Raw genomic sequence first — 22,872 nt, forward strand, 5'->3', positions numbered from 1 at the left:
GGTGCCATCTCTGACCCTCCTACACTCGAAGCTCTGGCCACTTGAGAAGCCTTGTTTCTAGTTGATTATCTTTATGTTCAACGCATGCATGTGAAGGGTTGGCCCTCTGTTTTGGGAGGCCCTAGGCGAACTTGACGACATGGGCCCCTATGTCCTAAGTCCTAAGACCATAATATATATATATATATATGTGTGTGTGTGTGTGTGTGTGTGTGTGTGTGTGTGTGTGTGTGTGTGTGTTATATAACTTACTAAATGTAACTTTCAATCGCACATCTTTAGTTTAAAATATAACTGTAATAATTCAAATGACTCAATCGAGAACAATAATAACCAAATTCGAACTGACTCCATCAAAAACAATAATACTAAAAAGATCGCAAAAATGAAACTAACATGACATAGTTACCTCAAATAAGAACGAAATTAGACTGACTCCATCGACGACAATAATACTTCAGTGCTTCAAAAAAAGTTTCTTCTGGCATTTATTGATGCAAAGTCATTAAAGGCACAATCAAGATCAACATTTTCCAAGATGTCCTTCTCAATGCAGCACATAGCCAGGCCATCCAATCTATCTTGCAACATAGTTGACCTTAAATAATTTTTCAGTAGTTTTAGTTTAGAGAAACTTCTTTCAGCCGAGGCTACAGTCACAGGCACTGTTAAGAGGATCCGATTGGCAACGAAGACATTTGGATAGCAATCTACAGCCATAACAAACTGAATAATCTCAAGCGCTGACATCAAACCATCTGGCAAAGTTACCTGCAACACTTTTAATTCTAAGACATCAATATCAGATGATTTATCATCAGAAAAAGCTTTTGCAAAAGTAGCGCAACCTTCCTGTAGTTTGCTATCATCCAAGGACTTCAGGGTTTTTGAATTAATAAGAAACCAAACACCTTTTCAAATTTCTTCAACTGATCAAAGCGACTAGTCAACTGATCAAAGCGACTGGTCAACTGATCAAATTTCTTCAAATTTCTCACATCAGCAGCATTCAAATCAAAAGAAATCAATGTATCCATTAATACCTTCAAAAGCCCCAACCCCGATGTGTCCTCAACCTTTAGGAACTCTAGGAAAAACTCCTCCACTCTCGGAAGGTTGCTTGACATATTGACACAACGCACAATGAGAGTCATTTGTTCTTCATGGCTCACATCCGGGGTACAATCCAAGATAACTGAAAAATACTTAGCATCTTTGATGATCTCTAAAATAACCTTTCTCACAACATCAGCAAGAACTGAGATCAACTCATTCTGGATTTTGTGGCCAAGATAGTGATGATGGATTTCACTATTTTGAATACGTCGGATGTGTTCTTGCATAACAGGATCAAATTCAGCAATCATTTCAATCGTGCCCAAAAAATTACCATTATTATCTTGATACAACTTCTCATTTGATCCACGAAAAGCCAAAGTATGTTTTGCAAGAAACTTCATAGAAGAAACTATTCTTACCAAAACTTGTCTCCAACGCTCCTTCTCCTTTGCAATCTCCCTTTGCATATCATTATCAATTGTCGGATTTTTGCTTAATCTCAACCTAACTTCATTCCATGTATTCATGTTTCTTAAATGCTCAACAATGTTCTCATGATCTTTGAGACGCGCACTCAAACACTTCCAGTCATTCAATCCATCAGATGCTAGCATAGACTTGCTCAGTTTTGATTTGAACAACTTGCAACAAAAACAATATACTTTGTTTGCACCTTTATGGTAAACCAACCACTTTCTGTCAACAAACTCACCATTACTTAACTTCCTGGAGTAAAATGCATATGAAAAGTGTCTACCAATGGTGTCCTTTTCGGACTCCAGATCCGGTACTCTAATAGGTCCCTTCTCAATTAAAATATCCCTTTTGCTATTGTCAAGAATTTCCCACGTTCTTGGATCAAAATAAAATGAAAGGGAATCTTCATGTTCATCATTAGCGGAAGGCTGCAAATTTTCCTCCTCCATTGTACTGTCAACATCAACTTCAAAATTTATTTGCTCCTCTGTACTCGCACCATCTTCATTCACCTCAACATCTGAATTTTCATGCTCGGGATGAGTTTCTTTTCCTTGTTCTTCACTGACATCAACATTGCTTGAAGATGTAAAGAACTTATTCAAAGAACCCTTTAGTGGTAGAATTTTCAGATCACTTTATTTCTTTTTCCTCCTTTTTCAGCACCCGACAATTGCTTCTTCTTAGGTAACATGGCAGGCTAATGTCCTAAAATCATGAAGAAAAGATCAAATGAGCATACAAAGAATTAGGAATTTATACATCGGATGATTGGAACCCTAGACATGTACATAGGATGACAAAAATTGATGATTGGATTAGAATAAGTACATAGGAAATAAAGAATAAATAAACTACTAAAATTATCAAATTGGGGTTTGGGGATGGACAGGAACATGGATGAAAAACGAGCAGACCTCAAGAATGTCGGATGTATACTTGTATAGGTATTGCCGCAGTGCTGCCCTACCGCTGTGGTTGTCGGACTGCTGTGAGGGGGCGCGGGCGGAGGCGACCGAGGCGGCGAGGCGAGGGTGACGCGGCAAGGGGCTAGGCGCCGAGCGAGAAGGCCGTCGGGCGTCACGGGCGAGGGCGACGAACCTACGAAGGAAACGAGCAGTCGTGTACCTGGACCTGGCGACTGGCGTGAGTCACGGCGCCACTTCGTGTTCGATAGTCCATCAGCAATCGCTAGCTAGCTAGCTATCTGGCCGCCTAGCCCATCTTATTTCTTTTCTTTAATTCTTTTGTAATTTTTGTACTTTTTTTTGCTGGATATATACATATATATATATACTCCATCATGGCCCACTCCTCGACTGGGCCCAGGGCCGTCGCCCCGTTGGCCATACCCAGCATGTGGCGTCAGACTGCAGGGCTGTGGTGGAGTCCATCAAGGGAGGTTATGATAGCTACAGAGCCATTATCCAAAAAAATCACAGAACATGCTTGGAATTTTTTTTTTTGAAATGGAGGCATGCCCCCAGCCTCTGCATCATGACGATGCATGCATCCATCTTATTAGAAAAGTCTTGAAGTAGCACGAAGTCGTTAGAGTATTACAGCTCGCAAGAGGAACGAAAAAAGAAAATCAATGTACATACTCAAGATCACAACCGGTATGGCAATTTATAGGACAAGTTCCCTAGACTCCTATCTTGTTATGGGACCGCCATCCGAACCGGTTGAATATAGTCCATGCTACCATCTCCCACTAGTTGCACCCAATAACCAAAGGCTCCCTGAAGTCCATAGGAATGAGTAAGGACCACGTACGAATCCACGCGGTAGCTCTGAAGATAACTTGCGAGAAAGTTAAAGTATGTTATCTGTTAAAAATCATATCATTCCTGGAATTCCATATAGCCGAAATGAGCGCACATATTCCAATCCGGATACGAGCCGCGGTGATAGTCTCAACCCCAGCTAACCACGATCCAAATAACGATTCAATGTCAACTGGAGGAGCAATGTTAAAGGTTGTATGAATCATTTGCCAAAGCAATTTGGCAAGTGGGCACTCTGAGAATAAGTGTTGTATTGTTTCATCATGATCACAAAAACAACACCGTGAACAACCTACCCACAACCTCTTTATTAAGTTATCTTTAGTGAGGATCACTTGCTTGTGGACGAACCACATAAAGATTTTAATACGCAAGGGAACCTTAACCTTCCAAATATGTAACGATCTCGAGATTGGGCCAGAATTAATCGGATCCAAGTAGGAAGATTTCACCGTAAACACATTGTTTTTGGTTAACTTCCAGTGCATTGAATCAGGTTGGTCTGATAATTGAACATCTATCAATCGCCGAACCAAGTGCAACCAGGCCTTCCATCGTCCACCAACTAACGTACATCCGAACTGAATATTCAAGGGAGTCATTTGAAAGACTGTGCCTACGTAGTCCTCCTTACGTTGCATGATGTTAATTATAGGGTGGGATATTGTATGGCTAGGGGTGTCTCTCCTAACCATGTGTCCTCCCAGAATCTTGTAGACATCCCATTGTCAACCAAGAATTTTACCCTACGAAAGAAACCTTCTTTCGTTCGCATGAGTCCCTTCCAGAATGGCGAATCAGTTGGTCTGAAGATAACTTGGGCAAGCATTTTTGAATGCAAATACTTATTGCGTAGAACCTGAGCCCACATTCCTTCCGGCTCAGTCTCTAACCTGTAGAGCCATTTACTCATAAGACATTTATTCTTAATTTCTAAGTTCTCAATGCCGAGACCCCCCTGGTCCTTGGGTCGGCAAAGAATATCCCACCGAGCGAGATCTGACTGCCAGAAGAAACGAGATCTAAAGAAATTAAGTCTTTTCCGCACCCCTTTTGGTATCTCGAAGAAAGAAAGCAGGAACATTGGCATACTAGTAAGCACTGAATTAATCAATACTAGCCGACCTCCATACGGCATTAGCTTGCTCTTCCAGCAACTAAGCTTTTTTCAGTTCGATCTTCGATGCACTTCCATTCTTTTATTCGATAACTTATGGTGATGAATCGGTAATGCCCAAATAACTGAAAGGCAAAGAACCTAATTCACACCCAAACAATTGTCTATATGTGTCTTGTTCTTCCTTGGCCTTACAAAAGCAGAACAACTCACTCTTGTGAAACTTTATATTTAATTCAGACAATTGTTCGAAGAGACATAATATGAGTTTCATATTTCGCGCTTTTGCAATGTCATGTTTCATAAACAGGATAGTGTCGTCAGCATATTGTAAAATGGAGATTCCCCCCATCTACCAGATGAGGGACTAGCCCCTCCACTTTACCGTTTTGCTTGGCTCTGCCTATAAGGATTGTCACCATATCGGCCACTATATTAAATAGGAGAGGAGACATTGAATCCCCTTGTCTCAATCCCTTGCGTGTCTGAAAATAGCGACCAATATCGTGTTTAACCTTAATGTCGACACTCCCCTTCTGGACTTGAGAACCCACTTGGTTCCGCCAAGTCCCACTAAATCCTTTCATGCGCATTGCCTTATGAAGAAAAGGCCATTTGGTTCATAAGTTCGAATTTCAAAGCTCACAATCTCGTGAAGCATGCCCTTTCTTTAGTGGTTGGCTGCTATGTTTGGTTAGGCCAATCCAATAATCTTCTTTTTGTTCATGTAACTATTGCGACAGTAAAGAGCCTCGCGAGTTTGTCTCAAAAAAAAAATTCGCAAGAAACAATTATTAGCATGAAACTAAAATTGGATTAGAATCAAGCTATTGGTAGACGACTATCAGGTACGGCAAGCATGAAAGAGACCGATGGAGCACGTTTGGCTTTGCTCTTTTTGTCACTTTGTGGTGATGGTAGATGGCCAGATTCAATAGATGTGACCTCTAGTAAAGTAGGAGTATTTGCAAGTCAAACCAATACTTGGCCATACACACACAGTATGCACGACGTTATACGTAGGTGGATGGATCCGAGTATCATCATGCATGACCTGGCGTACATAAGAAAAGAAAGGGACGGATGGATCCACTTGAATGTAATAGTGAGCTTGCCTGGGGTTGGATGGGGATCCATGGTCCATGCCTCCTTGCCGGCTTGCTATAAATTCATGCAAGCCTGGAGCATTTCTAGTCCTTCCTTTAAAATCATATTTACTACTAAAAATTAAAGCCAAACATATATTATGAGTTCTACTACTCTAACCTATTCTCTAAACATCTGTAATCATGAACTTTTTTTTATTATCCCAATAATTAGCACCTTTATCCTCAAAAGCAGGCAAAAAAGGCCACACTCCTAAACCATCTCTCTGTTCCTCAATTCCCGCAAAAAGAGCACCCCCCCCCCTCCTCTCCCCAAACCACTACGCAGCCTCCCCGACGCCACCTCTCCGTTGTGGCCTCTACTTGCAAGCCTCATCCTTGTCGCATCTTGCCGACGCCGACGCGACGAAGGCTGACATGGAAGACATCATCGCAGCCAGCTTGGCTGCCGCCGCCGCTTCCCCGGGTTCACTACCCAAGACGGCTCGATTGATCTCAGCGACATGGACGGCGAGCTCGACTACGGCGAGGAAGAGCCGGAGGAGGAGGAGGAGGAGGAGGAGGAGGAGCCGGCGCAGACGAGGAACGGCAAGAAGAAGAAGAAGAAGAAGAAGAAGAAGAAGAAGAAGAAGAAAGGGTGACCAAGACCAGTGAGCCGCGCATCAAGTGGGCGACCAAGGAAGATGAGTGCCTCGCCGAAGCGCGGAAAGTCGTCTGCCTCAACCCGATCACCGGCACGAACCAGAACATCGACACATATTGGTACCGCATCGAGGCCGAGTTCGACGAGCGCAAGCTCGTCGACCCCTATTTCAAAGGCGTCCACATGCAGCGGGGGTCGAAGGCGATGGTGAACCATTGGGGGCTCATCCAAATGGCGTGCAACAAATGACATGGGATCGTTCAGGAGGTCGCGGCTTGGCCGGAGAGCGGCACTAGCGTCGAGGATCAGGTACAGCACACCGCCCTCTCGCTATTCTTCTCACCGTGCGCGCACCCATTTACGCGCCCGCGCCGACTGATGCTCGCTCTTCGGCACAGCTGTTGCGCATGTTCGCCATGTACCGTGACGACAACAGCGAGCAAGAGTTCAAGTACATCCACGACTTCAAACAGATCGACAAGTGCGAGAAGTGGGCGGATATCCGGCACACTCTCGCCAAGGCCAAGGAGACGTACAAGCCGGACGCGCCGACACTGGGCGCGGCCGACGGGCGCCCGGACGGCAACAAAGGGGCCAAGAAGGCGAAACACGCCGAGTCGGCTGCCGCACGCGTGCAAGAGTCCATCGAGCATTCCCTCGCCGACACCAAGACCATGGCCGGCTAGGGAGAAGAGAAAACAGAGGCGTGGTGGGCTGCTTTGATGACGAAGAGCGCCGTCAAACTCGACTTGCTCCGGACCAACATCGTCGCGAAGCTCAAAGCTCAAGACGCCAAGAAGAGGAACGACGACCTGGTTTTCTTGATGGGCGGCGCTGACATGCTCCAGAGCGGCGACGAGAACCTCAAGGCGTGGTTCCTGACGGAGCGCGGCCTCATCCTGAACCAGATACCGACGACTCCAATGCCATCGCCTAGCCCGACTGATGATGCCTCCGCGACGCCCAGCAGCATAGAAGTTGTGCCAACCAGTCCAGAAGCCCGCGCGACGCCGACGATGACACCGGAGGGCGACCTCGACGTTTGATGCATTCCTTTCGCGTCCTTCCTTTTTTGTGCGCGAAACTATTGCCTATCATTTCATTTGATCGCCGAACTGTGGCACTGATCGCCGGAGTATGGCCTTATTTTGGAGCCGGAACGATCAAGTTTGAATATGGGGCGCGTGGCTGGGGCCTTGGTCGCCCCCAGGGTTTAAAAATCGCCGGGTGGACGCGAGAAAATGCGCCGGCCTATGCGCTGGGGGGGGGGGGGGCGAACGAGTGGAGATGCTCTCATATCCTCGTCAAGGTGGGGCATGGACCTATGGAGAGTTGGACTAAGGGGGTGGGTGTGCTGAATTCCCACCAACCCAAAGCGCGAGGAATCTTTTTTACCTGAAATGACTAGGGGTTAAGTTTTCATCAAAGAAAAAAAGGAATTGAAGGAGATGGGATAGAAAGTTAAGTTAGCAGAGAAGGGCTATGGGTATATGTGAAGCACATGTTGACATGGCTTGGCTATGGGAGGGTTTGACATTTTTGACAGAGACACTAGGGAGGCAATCAATCGGCCGAGCCACCCTGCCCCACCCACCACCCCACCACTAGTAGCCAACAACCATCCGACCAGCCGAGTGGGTCGGTCAAAGATGTGAATCGATCTCACTCACTCTCAGCTCAGTGGAGGGAGAGCGTGCGAAGCTACCTCGTCTCAGCTGCCTGCAATAAGAAAGGGAACGCACATGGATTGATCCCCTTCTTCCAGCTTCCTCTCCTCCACCACGGCCGACGGATGCCGACGCCTCCTGCCGCCGGCCGGAGCCTCGTCCTCCACTGTTGCTGCTGCCTGATCTTGCTTGTCCTCCTCCCCGCCTGCCACGCCTTCCCGCTCTGCACCGACCACAGTCAGTGCCTACCGTCGCTTGCTGCTCGGTCTCTGCTTCTCTCTGCTACTCATATACAGTACTTTACATGTCTTTTTGTTCTGCTCCATTCGATCAGGGGCGCCGCTGCCGCTCAACGGGACGCTCGCCTTCTGCGGCAACGCCGGCGCCGGGGCCAGCTGCTGCGACGCCGCCGCCGACAAGGCCCTGCGGGACCAGCTCCAAGCCGCCAACGTCTCCGACGCCGCCTGCGCCGCCGTCCTCAAGTCCCTCCTCTGCGCGGTCAGTGCCTGCGTTCTGCTCCTGATCCCCAAGGCCCGCCATGTGCTCGACGCTTTGCTTCGCTCGGTGTTTCAACAGTTATTTTATTATATATATAGTGTTGCTTATACTGTCTACTGGCTCTACTACTCAAAGTATGCATGCACATCATGACAACAATTATTGGTAATTCAGTCGCCTGGTTCAGACGAATCCGCATGCTGATTTTGTCTTGCACCTCACATGTCGCCTGGTTCCTCTGTCCCATGCGAGAGATAACTAACTGAACGATGAATCAACAGAGACCGTTCTACTTGAAAAAGATATTATTAAGCTTTAACAAACCAATAATTGAATTACCATCAGGTTCCTGAACCCAGCAGCTGATCTACTGAATTAAACTTATATGTCATGCTTTCTCCAGAAATGCAATCCATAAACTTGGCAGCAGATCTACTGAACCTAACTACCATTTCATGATTTTTTTTTTTGCCAGAAATGCAATCCCTATTCGGCTGAGCTGTTCGACGCCGGGCCGAAGCTCCGAACAATCCCTTTCCTGTGCAACTCCGCCTCCTCGGCGACCTCTGCTCATCAGTCCAAGCAATCAACAGTACAGGACTACTGCAAGCTTGTCTGGGACACCTGCAAGGACGCAACGATGCGCAATTCTCCCTTCCAGCCTCCCCTGCAAGGAGGTGGGAGGCTGCCTAGCTCATCGTCGAAGCTCACCGATGCCTGGCAGTCCGAGAGCGACTTCTGCACGTCGTTCGGTGGCGCGCCCAGCAACCGATCCGTGTGCTTCAGCGGGAGCACGGTGTCGTTTAACGCTACCCAGCCTTCGGCGTCTCCTAAAGGGGTATGCCTAGAGAGGATTAACAACGGGTCCTACGCCTACCTCAACATGGTTCCTCACCCTGATGGGTCCAACAGGGTCTTCCTGGGCACCCAAGCCGGGAAGATAGTGCTGGCAACCGTCCCGGATCAGGGGTCCGGCGGCACGCTGCAGTTCAGCGAGGCGGGCCTGTTTGTCGACCTGACTGACCAGGTGCATTTCGACTCGACGTTCGGGCTCATGGGCATGGCGTTTCACCCCGACTTCGCGACCAACGGGCGCTTCTTCGCATCCTACAACTGTGACAGGACAAAGTCACCCAGCTGTTCTGGTAGGTGTTCATGCAATTCTGATGTTGGCTGTGACCCCTCCAAGCTTGGCACCGATAACGGCGCCCAACCATGCCAGTATCAGGTCGTTGTGTCAGAATATTCTGCTAAAGGCTCATCGTCAAATGTTTCTGAGGTTTGCTCGTCCGGATACATACACTCTTCCATTCATGCCTTCAACCTCATCCATTCACACTATTCATGTCATTCTTCTTCAGGTTACATCTGCCGATCCAACTGAAGTCAAAAGGATTTTTACTATGGGGTTGCCTTATACAAATAACCATGGAGGTCAGATTCTTTTTGGACCTACGGATGGATACCTCTATCTCATGATGGGTGACGGTGGACAGAAAGGAGACCCTTTTAATTTTGCGCAGAACAAAAAGTCGCTTCTGGGGAAAATTATGAGGCTTGACATCGACAGTACACCGGGTAAATTCTTCGAGAATGCCATCTTTTCTCATTTCTTTTGTTGCTCAAGTTGAAATACTAATTTAAATGCTTCAGTTTCCTTAGTTTTCATGTGTGATCTTATTTTTTCAGTAATAGAAGGTTCAGATATCAAACATTTAAGTAAATTTACTTCGATAATACAGAACAACATCGGAATTGCTCTCGGGTCTTAGTTACGTCCTTCAGTGAGGCTTCTTTAATGGCATATCACATCTGGTACAATTGTATTTTTGCAAGAAAACTACTGGACACATTATTTCCCTGTCTAAAGAATGGGCTAGTCAAACCTAGTTCACGACCTCCATAGCGACACCTTATTTTTACCAAAGTAGTATGTTACTTCTTATATGTCATAATTCGTTATTAAGATTTTGTTTTGGTATTTTCAGGAATGAAAATCACTAACCAAAGCTTATATTTCATAATCCAGATACGCTCTAAATTCATAATTCGTTATTTTTGCCCTTAACACTTTCTAAGATTTTGCACTGGTATCTTCAGGACTCGGTAAAGTCACTAACCAGAGCTTATGGGGTAACTATTCCATTCCAAAAGACAACCCGTTCTCCGAGGATAGTGGCTTGGCACCAGAAATTTGGGCATTGGGTGTTAGAAACCCTTGGAGATGCAGCTTTGATCTTGACAGGCCTTCCTACTTCTACTGTGCAGATACTGGTCAGGTATCATTTCAGGATCTTAAAACAGTTCTAACTTGCGAGGTGCTAAATTTATATTGGCTTTATTGGTCTGATATCCTAGTGGGGCTGTAGTGCACTTCAGTGAGATCAAGTTTGATAGCTACTATCTTACTATCTTTCTGAACTTGACATGCACTTACAATTTATAGTATAACACTGTAAGCACAGGATAGGCATGTAGCACACGATAGTTAAAACTTCGCAAGCGTTATGTCTTATATGCATAATATTAATAGAACTCAACTTTTCATTCTCGTCCTCCGATTTTTCCACGCTATTGTTTTGTTTCTCTGGTGTAGGTTGGTACAGTGTTTAATCATGTTGTTATTTAACTCTTTTGTATATTGTCCCTACTATATGTAGGACCAATACGAAGAGGTTGATTTGATCTCCAAGGCCGGAAACTATGGATGGCGTATATATGAGGGTCCATTGGTGTACAATCCACCGTGGACGCCTGGAGGAAACACATCACTCAAGTCCGTAAATGTCATTCCTCCTATTATGGGATACAGCCATTCTGATGTCAATAAAAACATTGGATCTGCGTCGATCATGGGTGGCTATGTCTACCGAGGATCCACCGACCCCTGCCTGTATGGAAGGTATTTGCTTCGGTGAAGCACCCTCGGCCTCTGCATTGATCAAAGCTTCGTCGAAAGGCATCTTGCATCTTGCACTGATTTTGAACTCGAAGATAGTGTGGAGCTACTACGATGTTCAACACATTTCTTAAGTTGTATTTACTGGATGCATCTGCTGATGTGCTTTCAGGTACCTGTATGCTGACCTTTACGCATCAGCCATGTGGACTGGCACGGAGACCCCGGAGGGCAGTGGGAACTACACCTCCAGTCTGATCTCCTTCAGCTGCTCCAAGAACTCTCCCATCCCCTGTGACAGCGCCGCTGGGAGCCCTCTCCCATCGCTCGGTTACATATATTCCTTCGGCGAGGATAACAACAAGGACATCTATGTCTTGGCAAGCAAAGGCGTCTACCGGGTTGTCCGGCCGAGCCTCTGCAGCTACACTTGCCCGACAGAGAAACCTGAGACGAACAATGGGAAGGCACCTGCCGGTCCTTCATCAAACGCGCCAGCAGCAATGGGAATGGGCATGAAAACAGGAGCTCTATTGCTGTCTGCCGCCACGTCCTTTGTTTTGATGAGATAGGAGGATCCTACTACGCCGATTATGTCTTGGTATGCCGTAAGATCAATCCTCACATTTTAGCATGTATTTGCAGTACAATAATAAGTCAGCAATATTTCCTTGTACAGTTAGGAGTATGAATCATGACACACGGGCCTATAAGGATTGGATTCTGAAACTTAATATCAGTCTCTGTATGAGCATAATACCTCGTTATACATTATATTTCTGAAGCCACTGGGGTTGGCTTGGATTGGCAATTGATTTCATGACAACACTTGTCCTTTCCCGTCTCGTCCGTCTCCAGGGCTCACTCGCATCGCCTCTCGCCTCTCGCCCAAGCCCCAAGTCCAAGTCGCACACGCACCCCGCCCGCGGATGGATCACTTCCTCTTGTATATATAGACAGAGAGAGAGAGAGAGAGAGAAGGAGAGGCTAGTGGAGAGAGAACAAGCTCTACCTCTTGAGTTGAGGGGTGACGCGGATCGATGAGGTGGCGCGACCAAAGCCCTCCCTTCCTTCCTGGCTGATGGTTGGATGCGCGAGCCCAAAAATCATGGATAGGCTGGGTACACGGCTGCATGCATGCACATGGGAGCCAAACGGACTGACGCATTGCCAAGGGATGTTAACCACTGATTATTATTTGTAGCCCGGCCGGCACAGTTAAATACCCGTCCTTGTTAGTCGTACTGAATTTACTCATCCCTCTCATCGCCAGAAGAGAGAGTACTGACTTGCTTGCTTCTTGATTCCCGTGCCAAGTTGGTGGTACATGAATTTAACTTGCTTTTTCTCAATGAAACGACTTCAAGAATGCAGTTCCTCGGTTTTCTATCAAGTTGGTCCCCTCTCTTTGATTACGGTAGTTAACAACTTTTTCAAGCCTTCTCTTGTTTGATGTTGATGGGCATGGACAGTCTCTTTTCTCTCGTTTTCACAAGAATCACTAGCAAGCGTTTCTTTTCTCTTGTTTTCACAAGAATCACAAGCAAGCGTGTTCTCTTATGTAACCACAGAAATCACAAGCAATATGCATAGGCGGGCGACAACAAACTGATTATGCCATAAAACAAGAGAAGGGCTTTGTTCACATCATCTAAAAGGGAAAATATTCCGGCTTTTTATTGCATCTACCAAGGACATGGTACACGATAATTCTGTTCAACCTATACATAAATTCTGTTCACAATATTTCTGATTCCCATGAACGAACCAACAAAGAAAAAGACAAGCGCAACCACTCGATGATTGATGCCCTTCAAGGAGGCAAGGATCACCAAGGGTAAATGCTACACCACACCACTTTTGTTTCCAATACAAGTAGTGTGCACGCACAAGATTACACCAAAGACTCAATGGGGTGATCAATTAAATTGGGATTTCCCCCTATTTTTCCTCGACAACCCATCATCTCATCACACCATGTAGAGACGGCAGCTTTAGCTTGACAACCAACACTCCAGGCTTGGGCATTCCAAAGTTCCCTCCCCTCGCCTTGTAACAGCCAGGCCTTTCAGGGTTTTCTTTTCTTTCATGTAGATATGCTCTCCCTCCTGTCATCATGTACAAATAAACAAGTCAAGTTTCTCTAACGAGAAGACAAGGCAAAGAATATGCAGATGGTAGTTTGGTTTCACAAGCAGAATAGAAGCTAGGCTAGAGCAAAGCCTCGACGGCCTGGGTAAACCACAAAACACAAGACTTGCAGGCATACTGGCAATATTTGACACACGTCTAATTCAAATGAGTAAACTCGTTCAACTACATGACCCCACCAGGCAACCACCCCAGCCATGGTATGTGAAGTAAGAATTTCCTACACAATAACCTGGGCTGGGGTCCAGCCGCACCAATCAAGCAGTGCAGCAAACTAAACCAGGGATGGACCTCACCATGGTACTTTGGTTTCAAAACCAGAATATAAACCCATTTATTTCTAAAAAAACCCTTGTAATTCACATGAGCATCCAGTACAATAAATAATTCATTTTTGAATACAAGCAGCAAATAGCATTACTAGGGCCATAAAGTCTTGGAGAATTTCTGCAAATAGCAATCGTTACTAGAGGATTGCAAACACCCATGTGTGCTGCTTTACTAGCAATACAACCAAACCTAGCATTCAGGTTCAACTAGCCTCATATAGGACCACCTCAACAGGCAGGAACCAGCCAACCTGCGAGTCTGATGGCATCAAGCAAGCAAGCAATAAACCAAAATAACCAAGAACAGACTCGACCTCACCCAGCCCTAGTAGTTTGGTTTCATAACAAGAAAATAATAGAAAGTAGGCAGGCTATAGATACGTAGGTAAGCAATTTTGACAAGATTTGTAGAGGGAAAGCAGAGATACCATGAGGAGCTCCATTGCCTTATAGTTCTCCAATTTCCTGCAATGGGAAATTTGAAAAAAACCGTCAAACCATGAGTTTTCGACTTGCTTACACTATGGTTGTTTCGACATTCAAAAAATAGATGCCCTCATGTTGGATAAGATCCCAACAATTAATGTACCATGTTGTTCATGGTTTCAACAGTTACAGAAGAATCTATCAACACAACTCATACATAACGGACGAAGAATCTATCAACACAATACACAAGGACTAGAGTGGGAGGCAATTCGAGAGAAAGCATTAGATGGAAATGCATCAGTTCCTTTCCATCCAATATCCAGTGGCATTCAAACATCATAATCCGCTTGTAAAGACAACACTACCCAGTGCAAGTGTACACAACAGGAACATGCATCATCAGAAAAGAGAGAGGCAAAATTAAGTGATGTTCCTCATACCCATGAAGGAACTCACCAGGCCATGAATCCTCTGCTAAACTCTAATCCTCCTCTGTCTTCACCAATATTGTTTTTTACTCGCAGCTCCAACGCCAGGACTAAAAAATTACCAACCAAGTCATTAGCCAGACACGCCACTTGCTGCTGGGATTATCAAATCTACAATGCTCATGAAGGAAGTCCATCGTAGAACTTACCACGGCGCAATGGCCAGGGACACACGCAACAGAGGAGAAAGCAAAGAAGAGGAAGCAAGTGGCTTACCTACACCATAGTCAGAGAAGAAATAGATGCCGGTCTGCGCGGGAGGCTTCAACACAACAACATGAACAAGACCCGTTCATTACAGCAATGATCACTTCTGCGAGAGTAAAACACGAATGAAGAAAGAACCAACTTTGGGCAAACAATAACATGAGCAAACAGTAACCTCAAGCTGCGAGATAGCTTCCTACAGAGCAAGGAGCTGCTGGATGGTTCGCTACCAAGGAAGGGTTGCGACTTCAAATGCTCCGATGAGCTGCCTGTTGCCATCGTGCTTGTTCCATAGCATGAAAATGGTGGAGCCGACCAGAAAGCCGAAATAAATGCACCATAGCAAGCCTCTGCGGATTGCATAGAAATAAAAAGAATCACAACAGTTATCTTTAAAGAAATAGGGAGAAACATTGTTTTGATAATAAGAAAGAAAAATCATCATTTTTATCATTATTAGGCATGGTCAATCCTGAACCATGAATTTTACCTGTAAACCATGCAGAGGAAATAGAGCAAGAAAACATGATTTTTGCCTATTTCAGCCAAAGGAAACAACAGTTCCTGCATGTTAAGATGGAACCAATAAAACATCAGTAATCCTGAGCTCAAATATATCACAAGAATGTCAAATGCTCAAAGATCACTTCTTTCTCATCTAGTATAAGCTAAAAAAGAACTGTTTGGCATGCGCTTTCTACTTCCAAGTACATAGCGCAATGATGCATCCAGATTGCGCTTCCGGACAACAAAGATAGTTCATTCTAAGCAAGCACTGTTAGTTTCAGCGATAGAGTAACACGAACCCACTCCCTGGCTTAGTAGTCCCCTGTCGCCATTTTCCAAGGTTCAACTAACCCAATTTACTTCACACAGTACACTAACAAACTCAAGAGTTTGGGGTATCACAAACCATTAAGACTAATGACATATTTATTTAAGAAAAAAACACAACTTTTGGAACATAACAGAATTTAGAGTCAGAAATAGGTTTGCAGTGAGATAAAAATGTTTAGAAGATCAAACTTTAGAGTCCACAGCCGCGCAAGTAAAAACGGTCGGAGTATTGATATCAATGAAATAAAGAATATGTGTAGTGTGCTATTTTCACATGTTAGTAGGCCAATACAAATTGGAGACAGATGATTATTTTCAATTCAACTACAATGAAATTGTTTTAATGTGGAGTGTGGACAGGACAATTTAACAGCCATACAAGTAAAAACAGTCAGCACCGAATATTGTGCTTGGTGAAATATGGAATATGTTAGTGTGCTATTTCACATGCAAATAGAACAAAACAAATTGGAGGCAGTTGATTATGTTCAATCCATCCTAGGCCAAAATATAAAAAACCAAGCCAAGCACGACAGATAAAACTGTGAAGCAGAGACAATTCCAAGTGCAGTTTTCATTAATACAAAGCTACTTAGATCTACTCAAATGGTGTCCATCATGGCAGCCCAAAAAACCCAGAAATTGCCACGGCGCGGTGGCCGTGGACATATAGAGCAAAAGGAAAATCACAAGAGAGGATGTATCATATATTCTGATAACCTTGAACATACGAGCTTAACAGTTGTCGCCTATAACCATATCACGTAAGCTATCGCATACCAATTACTTAGTAATACTATATGATCCATTACCATATGGACAGAATTTCTACCTCGTCCTTCGCTTGCTTTGCTGCTGGAACTTGAGGAATCTTTTGTCAATGGTGTTTCATGTAGATGTTCAGAGTAGGAACTAGAGGCCCGGTACAAACTGAACCACATAATCCTGCCTACAACTGAAAGTGTTGAGAGAGAGGTTTTTTTTTTGGAAGCAGAAAGTGTACAAGTGAAGTTCTTGTCCAACATGCGTTCCACAGGTTCATGCTAAAAACACATCTGTACGACTTATTTTCATAACATCAAGTGCAAATATACTGAATTCCTAGGATGGACAGATCCTTGCATGCTTTAAGTGCAAATATACTGAATTAGACGTCAACATAGTTGGTTTCCCAACATTTATCACTCTCCGGAAATTAACGAAAACGAACCAATTACCTTCATGGTAGCATTCAGTTTAAAGCTTTCCTCCCTCTGCTTCCAGCTTTGACGTCCTCTGAACAGCGGCGGAGAATCTTTGTGCCGCTTGTCAACTGCTATGTACTACGACAACTTCTTGACGGTCTCATTGGGAGTTCTCTTTGTAATGATGACAACATCTGGGTCATCCGCGACAGGTATCGAGCAGCCTGTTGAACAAAGGACCCAGTGTTGAGTGCACGTGGTAGAATTAAAATAAGCGGGCGCATCCAGAAACTCTAGCAGGACATGATAGTTGAAGAAGCTAATGCCAAGGAGATACGGAAGTTAGTTAATCCCCTGCAACCTCCAATGGATGAGGAGAGAAGCCATGGTAAGCTGAAGCCATCGATGGACATGGGACCGGATTCATCACCGGGATCCCTGAGTAAGACAGTTCCATGGCTGTGTTTGGCGACGCAATGTGGGAGATGCAAAAGTTGATCGTCCACTGGGATTGCCCCATCCCTCCCCTCGAGGTGGCATACGGCTCTCTCGCCCCAGGGCAGAGCAAAGCAATGCACGCGGAGCGAATATCGACAGTATTGCGAGCATCAACCAGTGAATCAATCAATCGTCGAGCAGCAGAGTGGAAGCAACACCTAACCTTGCTGGGAGCATCATCGATCCCCTGTAGCAGAGCAGAGCAGAGCAGAGAGGGAGCTTCAGCAAACCAAAGCTTTACTGTGGCAGACTTATTACTACGCTCGTCTCATCTCATTGGTCATCTCTACCCTCCCACGGATCGATCCGATGCATTGCTTCTTTCTCATTGGTCACCCTTATACTCCCACGGATCAATCCCCTCTCTTGTGCAGATCCCAGTCGTTCACCCATATCCAACGGAGGGGCCGGTTTAGTTTAGTTTTGTGCTGAGGGATCAATCGATACGTGTGACGGGACGAGATTGGGCCTACGACCAAGAAGAAGAAAAAACCTTTTGCATGACCGTATCAAGTGCATCAAGTGCCTTGCTGCTTTTTCATTGGCCGCTTCCCATATCCCATGGATTTGATATACTACTACGTGGATCGTGCTTTGCTCGACGTGTTCGAATGGGTGAGCACGATTAGGATCGGTGGATTTTGCTTCGATGAGACGGCGGCTTGCTGCTCATTGCTCGATCCCATCTCCCACGGATTGATACCCCTATAAATGCTTCTCGGTGATTGGTGACTCGTCGTCTCTCACGGATCAATCCCCCTCTTATGCAGATCCCAGCCAGTTTTTCGTTCGCCCGCATCCGACAAAACCGAGAGCGGGCTGGTCTAGTTTGGCCCCGAGACCGGTACAGTAAATTAGTTGAGTCGGTAGAAAATAATTTTGCTTTCACAACTTATCAACCTCTTTTATAAAAAAAAAATAGTTATTGTGGGGACACGTACCCATGACCTTAACGCCCACGGTCGCCCCCTAAGCTCTGTGTGGTTGGATCTGGCAACGGCCACCATTCTTATTCTCACGAACAATTGGTTCTTCGGGCCCTACTTACAACCATCGCTCATTTGTCATCACATCCCTTGTTGCGTGCGACCATTATTTTGTTTCAAAAAAAATGGTCCACCTAATTCCTATCCTACTTGTTTCCCGCTCATTTCTCTTGCCCTGATATCTCATGGCATGCCTTTCCCGCCACATGTTTCCCTCGCAATTATCCCGCTTAGTAAAAGTCCATGAAATAATGCACAAAAGTGGGTCTATCTTTTAGGACTTGCACAAATAATGAAAAAAATCCAAACATCTTGGTGGCAAGACTTAGCCATCAACATGGAGCTTACAACCTTTTTGATCTTTTTGAAAAAATGCAAATAATGTCTTGAAAACATGAAAAAGAAATCATACCCTTGTCTCTCTTGGAGTATAGTAATATATCCACCTATCACGCCTTTGACGTAGGATTTTTGGAGTATATATTGTTATTTTCTGATCCAATGACACACATAGAATCATACCATCAACTATTTTAAAGATATTATAAGGACATGTACCCATGACCTTAATGCTCACGGGTGTTCCCCGAGCTACGCGCAGTTGGGTCTGGCAGTGGCAATGGTCCTTGTTCTAAGGAACAATCGGTGCCGTCGAGGAGCAAAACATAGGCGGCCTCACGTGGCAGTGTTGGGGGAGGCATCGAGTTTGGTGCCTAGTGAAGCGGCTCTCCTCATCACCATATCTAAAGATTTAATTTCATTTCTGCGATTTGTTCTCCCCATGCTTCGCGCAAACTATTGTGCTTGCATGTTGGCTGTTATTTTATTTGAAAAGAAAGGAGAAAATCCTAGTGGTCCCTCCACATTTGATGGAAGAGAGAGCAGACTAGTTTCTCCTTTGGGACCGAACGGGGTAATATTTATACCTGTATTTTTTTATCATACAAAAAATTTAATTGGTTTGAAAGAAAATACTTTTGCACATACAAATTGACAGTACGCAAGACCTTATCGCTCGCGGCTGTTCCCCGAGCTCCGTGCGGTTGGATATGATAGTAGCTAGCTACCCGTCCTTCCTTGTTCCCAAGGACAAGGGGACAATTGGTTCCACGGGAGCTACTTGTCACCGTCTCGCTGGCGTGTCAGACATGCCCGTCAATGCGGGCCTCATGCACTTGACCTCTGGGCCCCCACGCTTCATAATTTGGATAGACTGATGTGCTCACATGTGAGTGCTATTTTATTTGAAACGAAAGGACTAGATCTCAGTCATCGGCCCACATTCAACAAAGAGAAATTCGCGGCATTTCTACTACCTCCGGCTGGGTTTATTGGGGCTGTTGACAGGATCAAAGGCACCCGCGCGCAATTGGGATGGATGGAAGGAACGTAAATTAATGACATGCAAAACTATGGGACGGAAGGGTGCACGCATGCGTTGGGTGGCATGCACGCCTCTTTGGTTTACTGGTCTTTGTGCATGCGGCCTTTGTATGCCGACGGCCTGGGTCCGGCTGTAGGCATATCCAGGAGTAGGCCGATGGTGGCCGTCGGCATACATTTGGCCGTTGGCACCGGCCCCTGTTCCGGTAGTGAATCCCAGTTTTTAGCTGAAACACAAGTATATATACTCACAACCCATCATGCAAATGGCTCAGATCAACCATCACGTACGTGTACAGCCAAGTTCGATCACACCCACATTATCTGAAACATGATTTCAGAACTCACATGGCTACTGCTTCCTGACCCTGCGGCTCTTCTCTCGTTAACTCCAAAACACTCGTCTCAACACATTAACTTAGCAGTGACCAAGGGGTGCAGGTCCCCCGAACAAAAACAAGGTCTAGATTACCATAGTCAGCGATGCTCGATGATGATTTCCACATCGCCGACAACCGGCTGCAACGCCTGCATCAACGAGCTGACCCTTGGATCATCTTCATGGCAGTAGATTTTGACCCTCTCGATGCAAGGGTGGCCGCCTGAGCCCGGCGGCGGTGCTCCTCTGGTTGACGACAGATCAGGTTCAGAATCCATGCATGTACTGAATTTCTCCTGCATGATCGAAACATATCATTGGTCAGAGATTCTACTACCCTAGCAGATCAACTGGTGTATAACTGTATATGCATAGTTTTGAGTAAGTATACCATTGTGAGCTTAAGTTTTAGCTCCTTCAGCTTGCACGAGCGCTGGAGGATGCGAAGCAGCGGGTAGAAGTCAGCAGCCATGCACCACTCACCCAGGACCAGGCTTGTCAGGTTGCTGAACATCGGGCATGTTCTCAAACTTCTCTCGAATGAGACCTTCATATTCATCCGAGATGAAATTAAAATGATTAAAGACACAGTGAGGTTAATAGTTTGATTATTCAGTAACAAGACCAATACATAAGACAGAAACAAGTAAGCTCAAAACGTGAAGATCCCTTGTTTCAACGGGTGGGCTACGTACCTCCCTGGCCTGGCCTGTCCGTCGGCCACCGGCGTGTGGTACACTTCGTTTCCAATTATTTAATTGCATGTAGAAACCACAGACTAATTCTCGTGTAATCTGATAAGAGGCAGAGTGGATGTGTACTAGTACTTCCTTCGTCTAGGTGTGTAAATCATCTTACGAAAACCAAATATTCCCAGAACACTTAGGCGCGGTGCATTAAATTTTATCTCGTTTCTTGTTTCTTGATATATCAACCAATAAGAGATGTGGGGTGTGCATGCTTTTAATGAATTGAAACTACCAAACACGACATGGAGTGGTTAGTTCATTGCATGCACTGCTATTAATTAGCAAATGAACATTAAGTACTCTCGTTTCCCCCCCTCCTTGGTCACGGTGCACAACCTAAGATGACTTACTCACCTAGACGAAGGGAGTAGTTCTACTTTGTGCTCAAATACACTAGCATGTACACACACTAATGCACAGCGTGCACACACACACACAACCGGAGTCATGCAACGAGCCGACTATACTACTACGTGTGAGCTGACGTCAAGGGCTAAGTAGACGTCATGGCTTACGTACTAACAGCTGCACGTAGTAATTACTAGTGCTACAGCGGCATGCTTAGTTACTAAGGTACGTACTAACAGCTGCATGCAGTAATTACTACTGCTACAGCGGCATGCAGGCTGAAGCTGGCCTCAACACTGATTTAGTCCTCGTCCGAACGACGAGGGATGGACTCAAGCGACCAGCCCCCACGTTCACCCGCATCCTCATCCCCTCGTGCTAGATTCCCAGGTTGCCCGCCGCATCCGCTATCTTTCCACCGCCCCCGATTTCGTCCCTGTGTGGAGCGTCCTATTTAGAGGTGACCCATTTTTTCTTTTGAGATTTTTTTCATCAGAATTCTCTTTTTTGTGGTTAGTCATTACTACTTTTAAAATGATAATACAGATAGATTAACTGTGATGCGAGTCAAACCGTCGGTTTTTTTTATCATAATATATCTGTCGCATGCACTTTGTTATGTCTTTCTCTAAAGGTCAAAAGATGGCTTGTTAACCATATCCATTGACCTTATCTATCCCTATCTCACAAAAAAAGACATCGTCTATCCCTTTAGCCTCAGTGGGGACCACCAGCTGGTACACGCGAAGTCAAGATGTCTTATAAAAGAAGTTATATTTCCCTTTGACTCTATATATACGATACGTCGATCGTCTCTTATCCTTTGACATTATATACCATTTCACAGGCCTCTTCAGGTGCAGAATTCAAGAATGGACAAACAGTCCGTCGCAGCTGGTTTTGTGGTGATACTTGTGCTCTTAGGAAGCGGTATGGGTGCAGGTATGTTCTAGCTATTCTTTTTCTGAAGTAGGTTTCTTATAACATGGTATATTGTTACAATTGACGTCTCACTATTGTTAATAACATGGTATATCTAACCCTTAATTTATTTGGGATGCACAGAGATCTGTGAGAAAACAGGCGTTAAATTGGTCATATGCACCAAGTCTAACTGCCAGCGGTTCTGTCATCTGGAGGCAGAGGCAACTCACAGAAAACTCGAGCAGCATTGGTGCGGTGGGACGGTCTTCAACGCTTGCTACTGCAAAGTTTGCACCATCTTATAGAACTTGAATAGATATTTACTCTGCCAAGTGCACTTGAAGCTTTGATTTAATAATTGGGCACTTTGTATCCTGGAGTCAGTGTTTGGATGTGATAATAATATGTCTGGTCTCAGCGAAAGGCGAAATTCATAGAGTTATTACTCCCTTCGATCCATATCGCTGCCGTTCAAACGGATGTTTATAGATACACTCGTTTGAACGACAAGTAATATGGCTGGCGGCTTCAGTGCCGATTTCGCTGTTCAGGCGAGGCCTTGGTTTTCGTCGTCGCACTCATGTGTGTTGCCGGCCGGATGCAGAGGTCATTTTGTCGTCGGCCGTAAGTGGTTCCTAGCGGCGTTTTTCTTCCTCATATGTGTCCTGCTTGACAGGTCGCCAATCTTCCCGACTGTGTGCCAGGCCCCAAAAATTTTCGTTTGGAT

General features: G+C 45.3%; 2 protein-coding genes across 2 annotated transcripts; both read left to right on the plus strand.

Annotated features, from left to right (window-relative positions):
• The first annotated feature begins 7,813 nt into the window (after window positions 1–7,813).
• On the plus strand, window positions 7,814–12,079 carry LOC123110055 (HIPL1 protein). Its single transcript, XM_044530459.1, has 7 exons — window positions 7,814–8,093; window positions 8,191–8,354; window positions 8,830–9,633; window positions 9,716–9,932; window positions 10,455–10,633; window positions 11,015–11,256; window positions 11,426–12,079. The coding sequence occupies exons 1-7, from the start codon at window positions 7,982–7,984 to the stop codon at window positions 11,823–11,825; spliced, it is 2,118 nt and encodes a 705-aa protein (XP_044386394.1). The 5' UTR covers window positions 7,814–7,981; the 3' UTR covers window positions 11,826–12,079.
• A 9,929-nt stretch (window positions 12,080–22,008) lies between these two features.
• Window positions 22,009–22,581, plus strand: LOC123115393 (uncharacterized). The gene is made up of 2 exons (XM_044536554.1): window positions 22,009–22,163; window positions 22,287–22,581. Exons 1-2 carry the CDS (start codon window positions 22,094–22,096, stop codon window positions 22,448–22,450), a joined length of 234 nt encoding a protein of 77 aa, XP_044392489.1. The 5' UTR covers window positions 22,009–22,093; the 3' UTR covers window positions 22,451–22,581.
• The last annotated feature ends 291 nt before the right edge of the window (window positions 22,582–22,872 follow it).

Source organism: Triticum aestivum, chromosome 5B (assembly GCF_018294505.1).
Source record: "Triticum aestivum cultivar Chinese Spring chromosome 5B, IWGSC CS RefSeq v2.1, whole genome shotgun sequence".
NCBI classification, from domain to species: domain Eukaryota; kingdom Viridiplantae; phylum Streptophyta; class Magnoliopsida; order Poales; family Poaceae; genus Triticum; species Triticum aestivum.

Excerpts from the sequence above, each read along its gene's own strand:
- LOC123110055 (XM_044530459.1), top strand. The coding sequence starts at position 7,982 with ATGCCGACGCCTCCTGCCGCCGGCCGGAGCCTCGTCCTCCACTGTTGC. Across the intron at positions 8,094-8,190 it reads CCCGCTCTGCACCGACCACA|GGGCGCCGCTGCCGCTCAAC; the intron begins GTCAGTGCCTAC and ends CCATTCGATCAG. Across the intron at positions 8,355-8,829 it reads TCAAGTCCCTCCTCTGCGCG|AAATGCAATCCCTATTCGGC; the intron begins GTCAGTGCCTGC and ends TTTTTTTGCCAG.
- LOC123115393 (XM_044536554.1), top strand. The coding sequence starts at position 22,094 with ATGGACAAACAGTCCGTCGCAGCTGGTTTTGTGGTGATACTTGTGCTC. Across the intron at positions 22,164-22,286 it reads AGGAAGCGGTATGGGTGCAG|AGATCTGTGAGAAAACAGGC; the intron begins GTATGTTCTAGC and ends TGGGATGCACAG.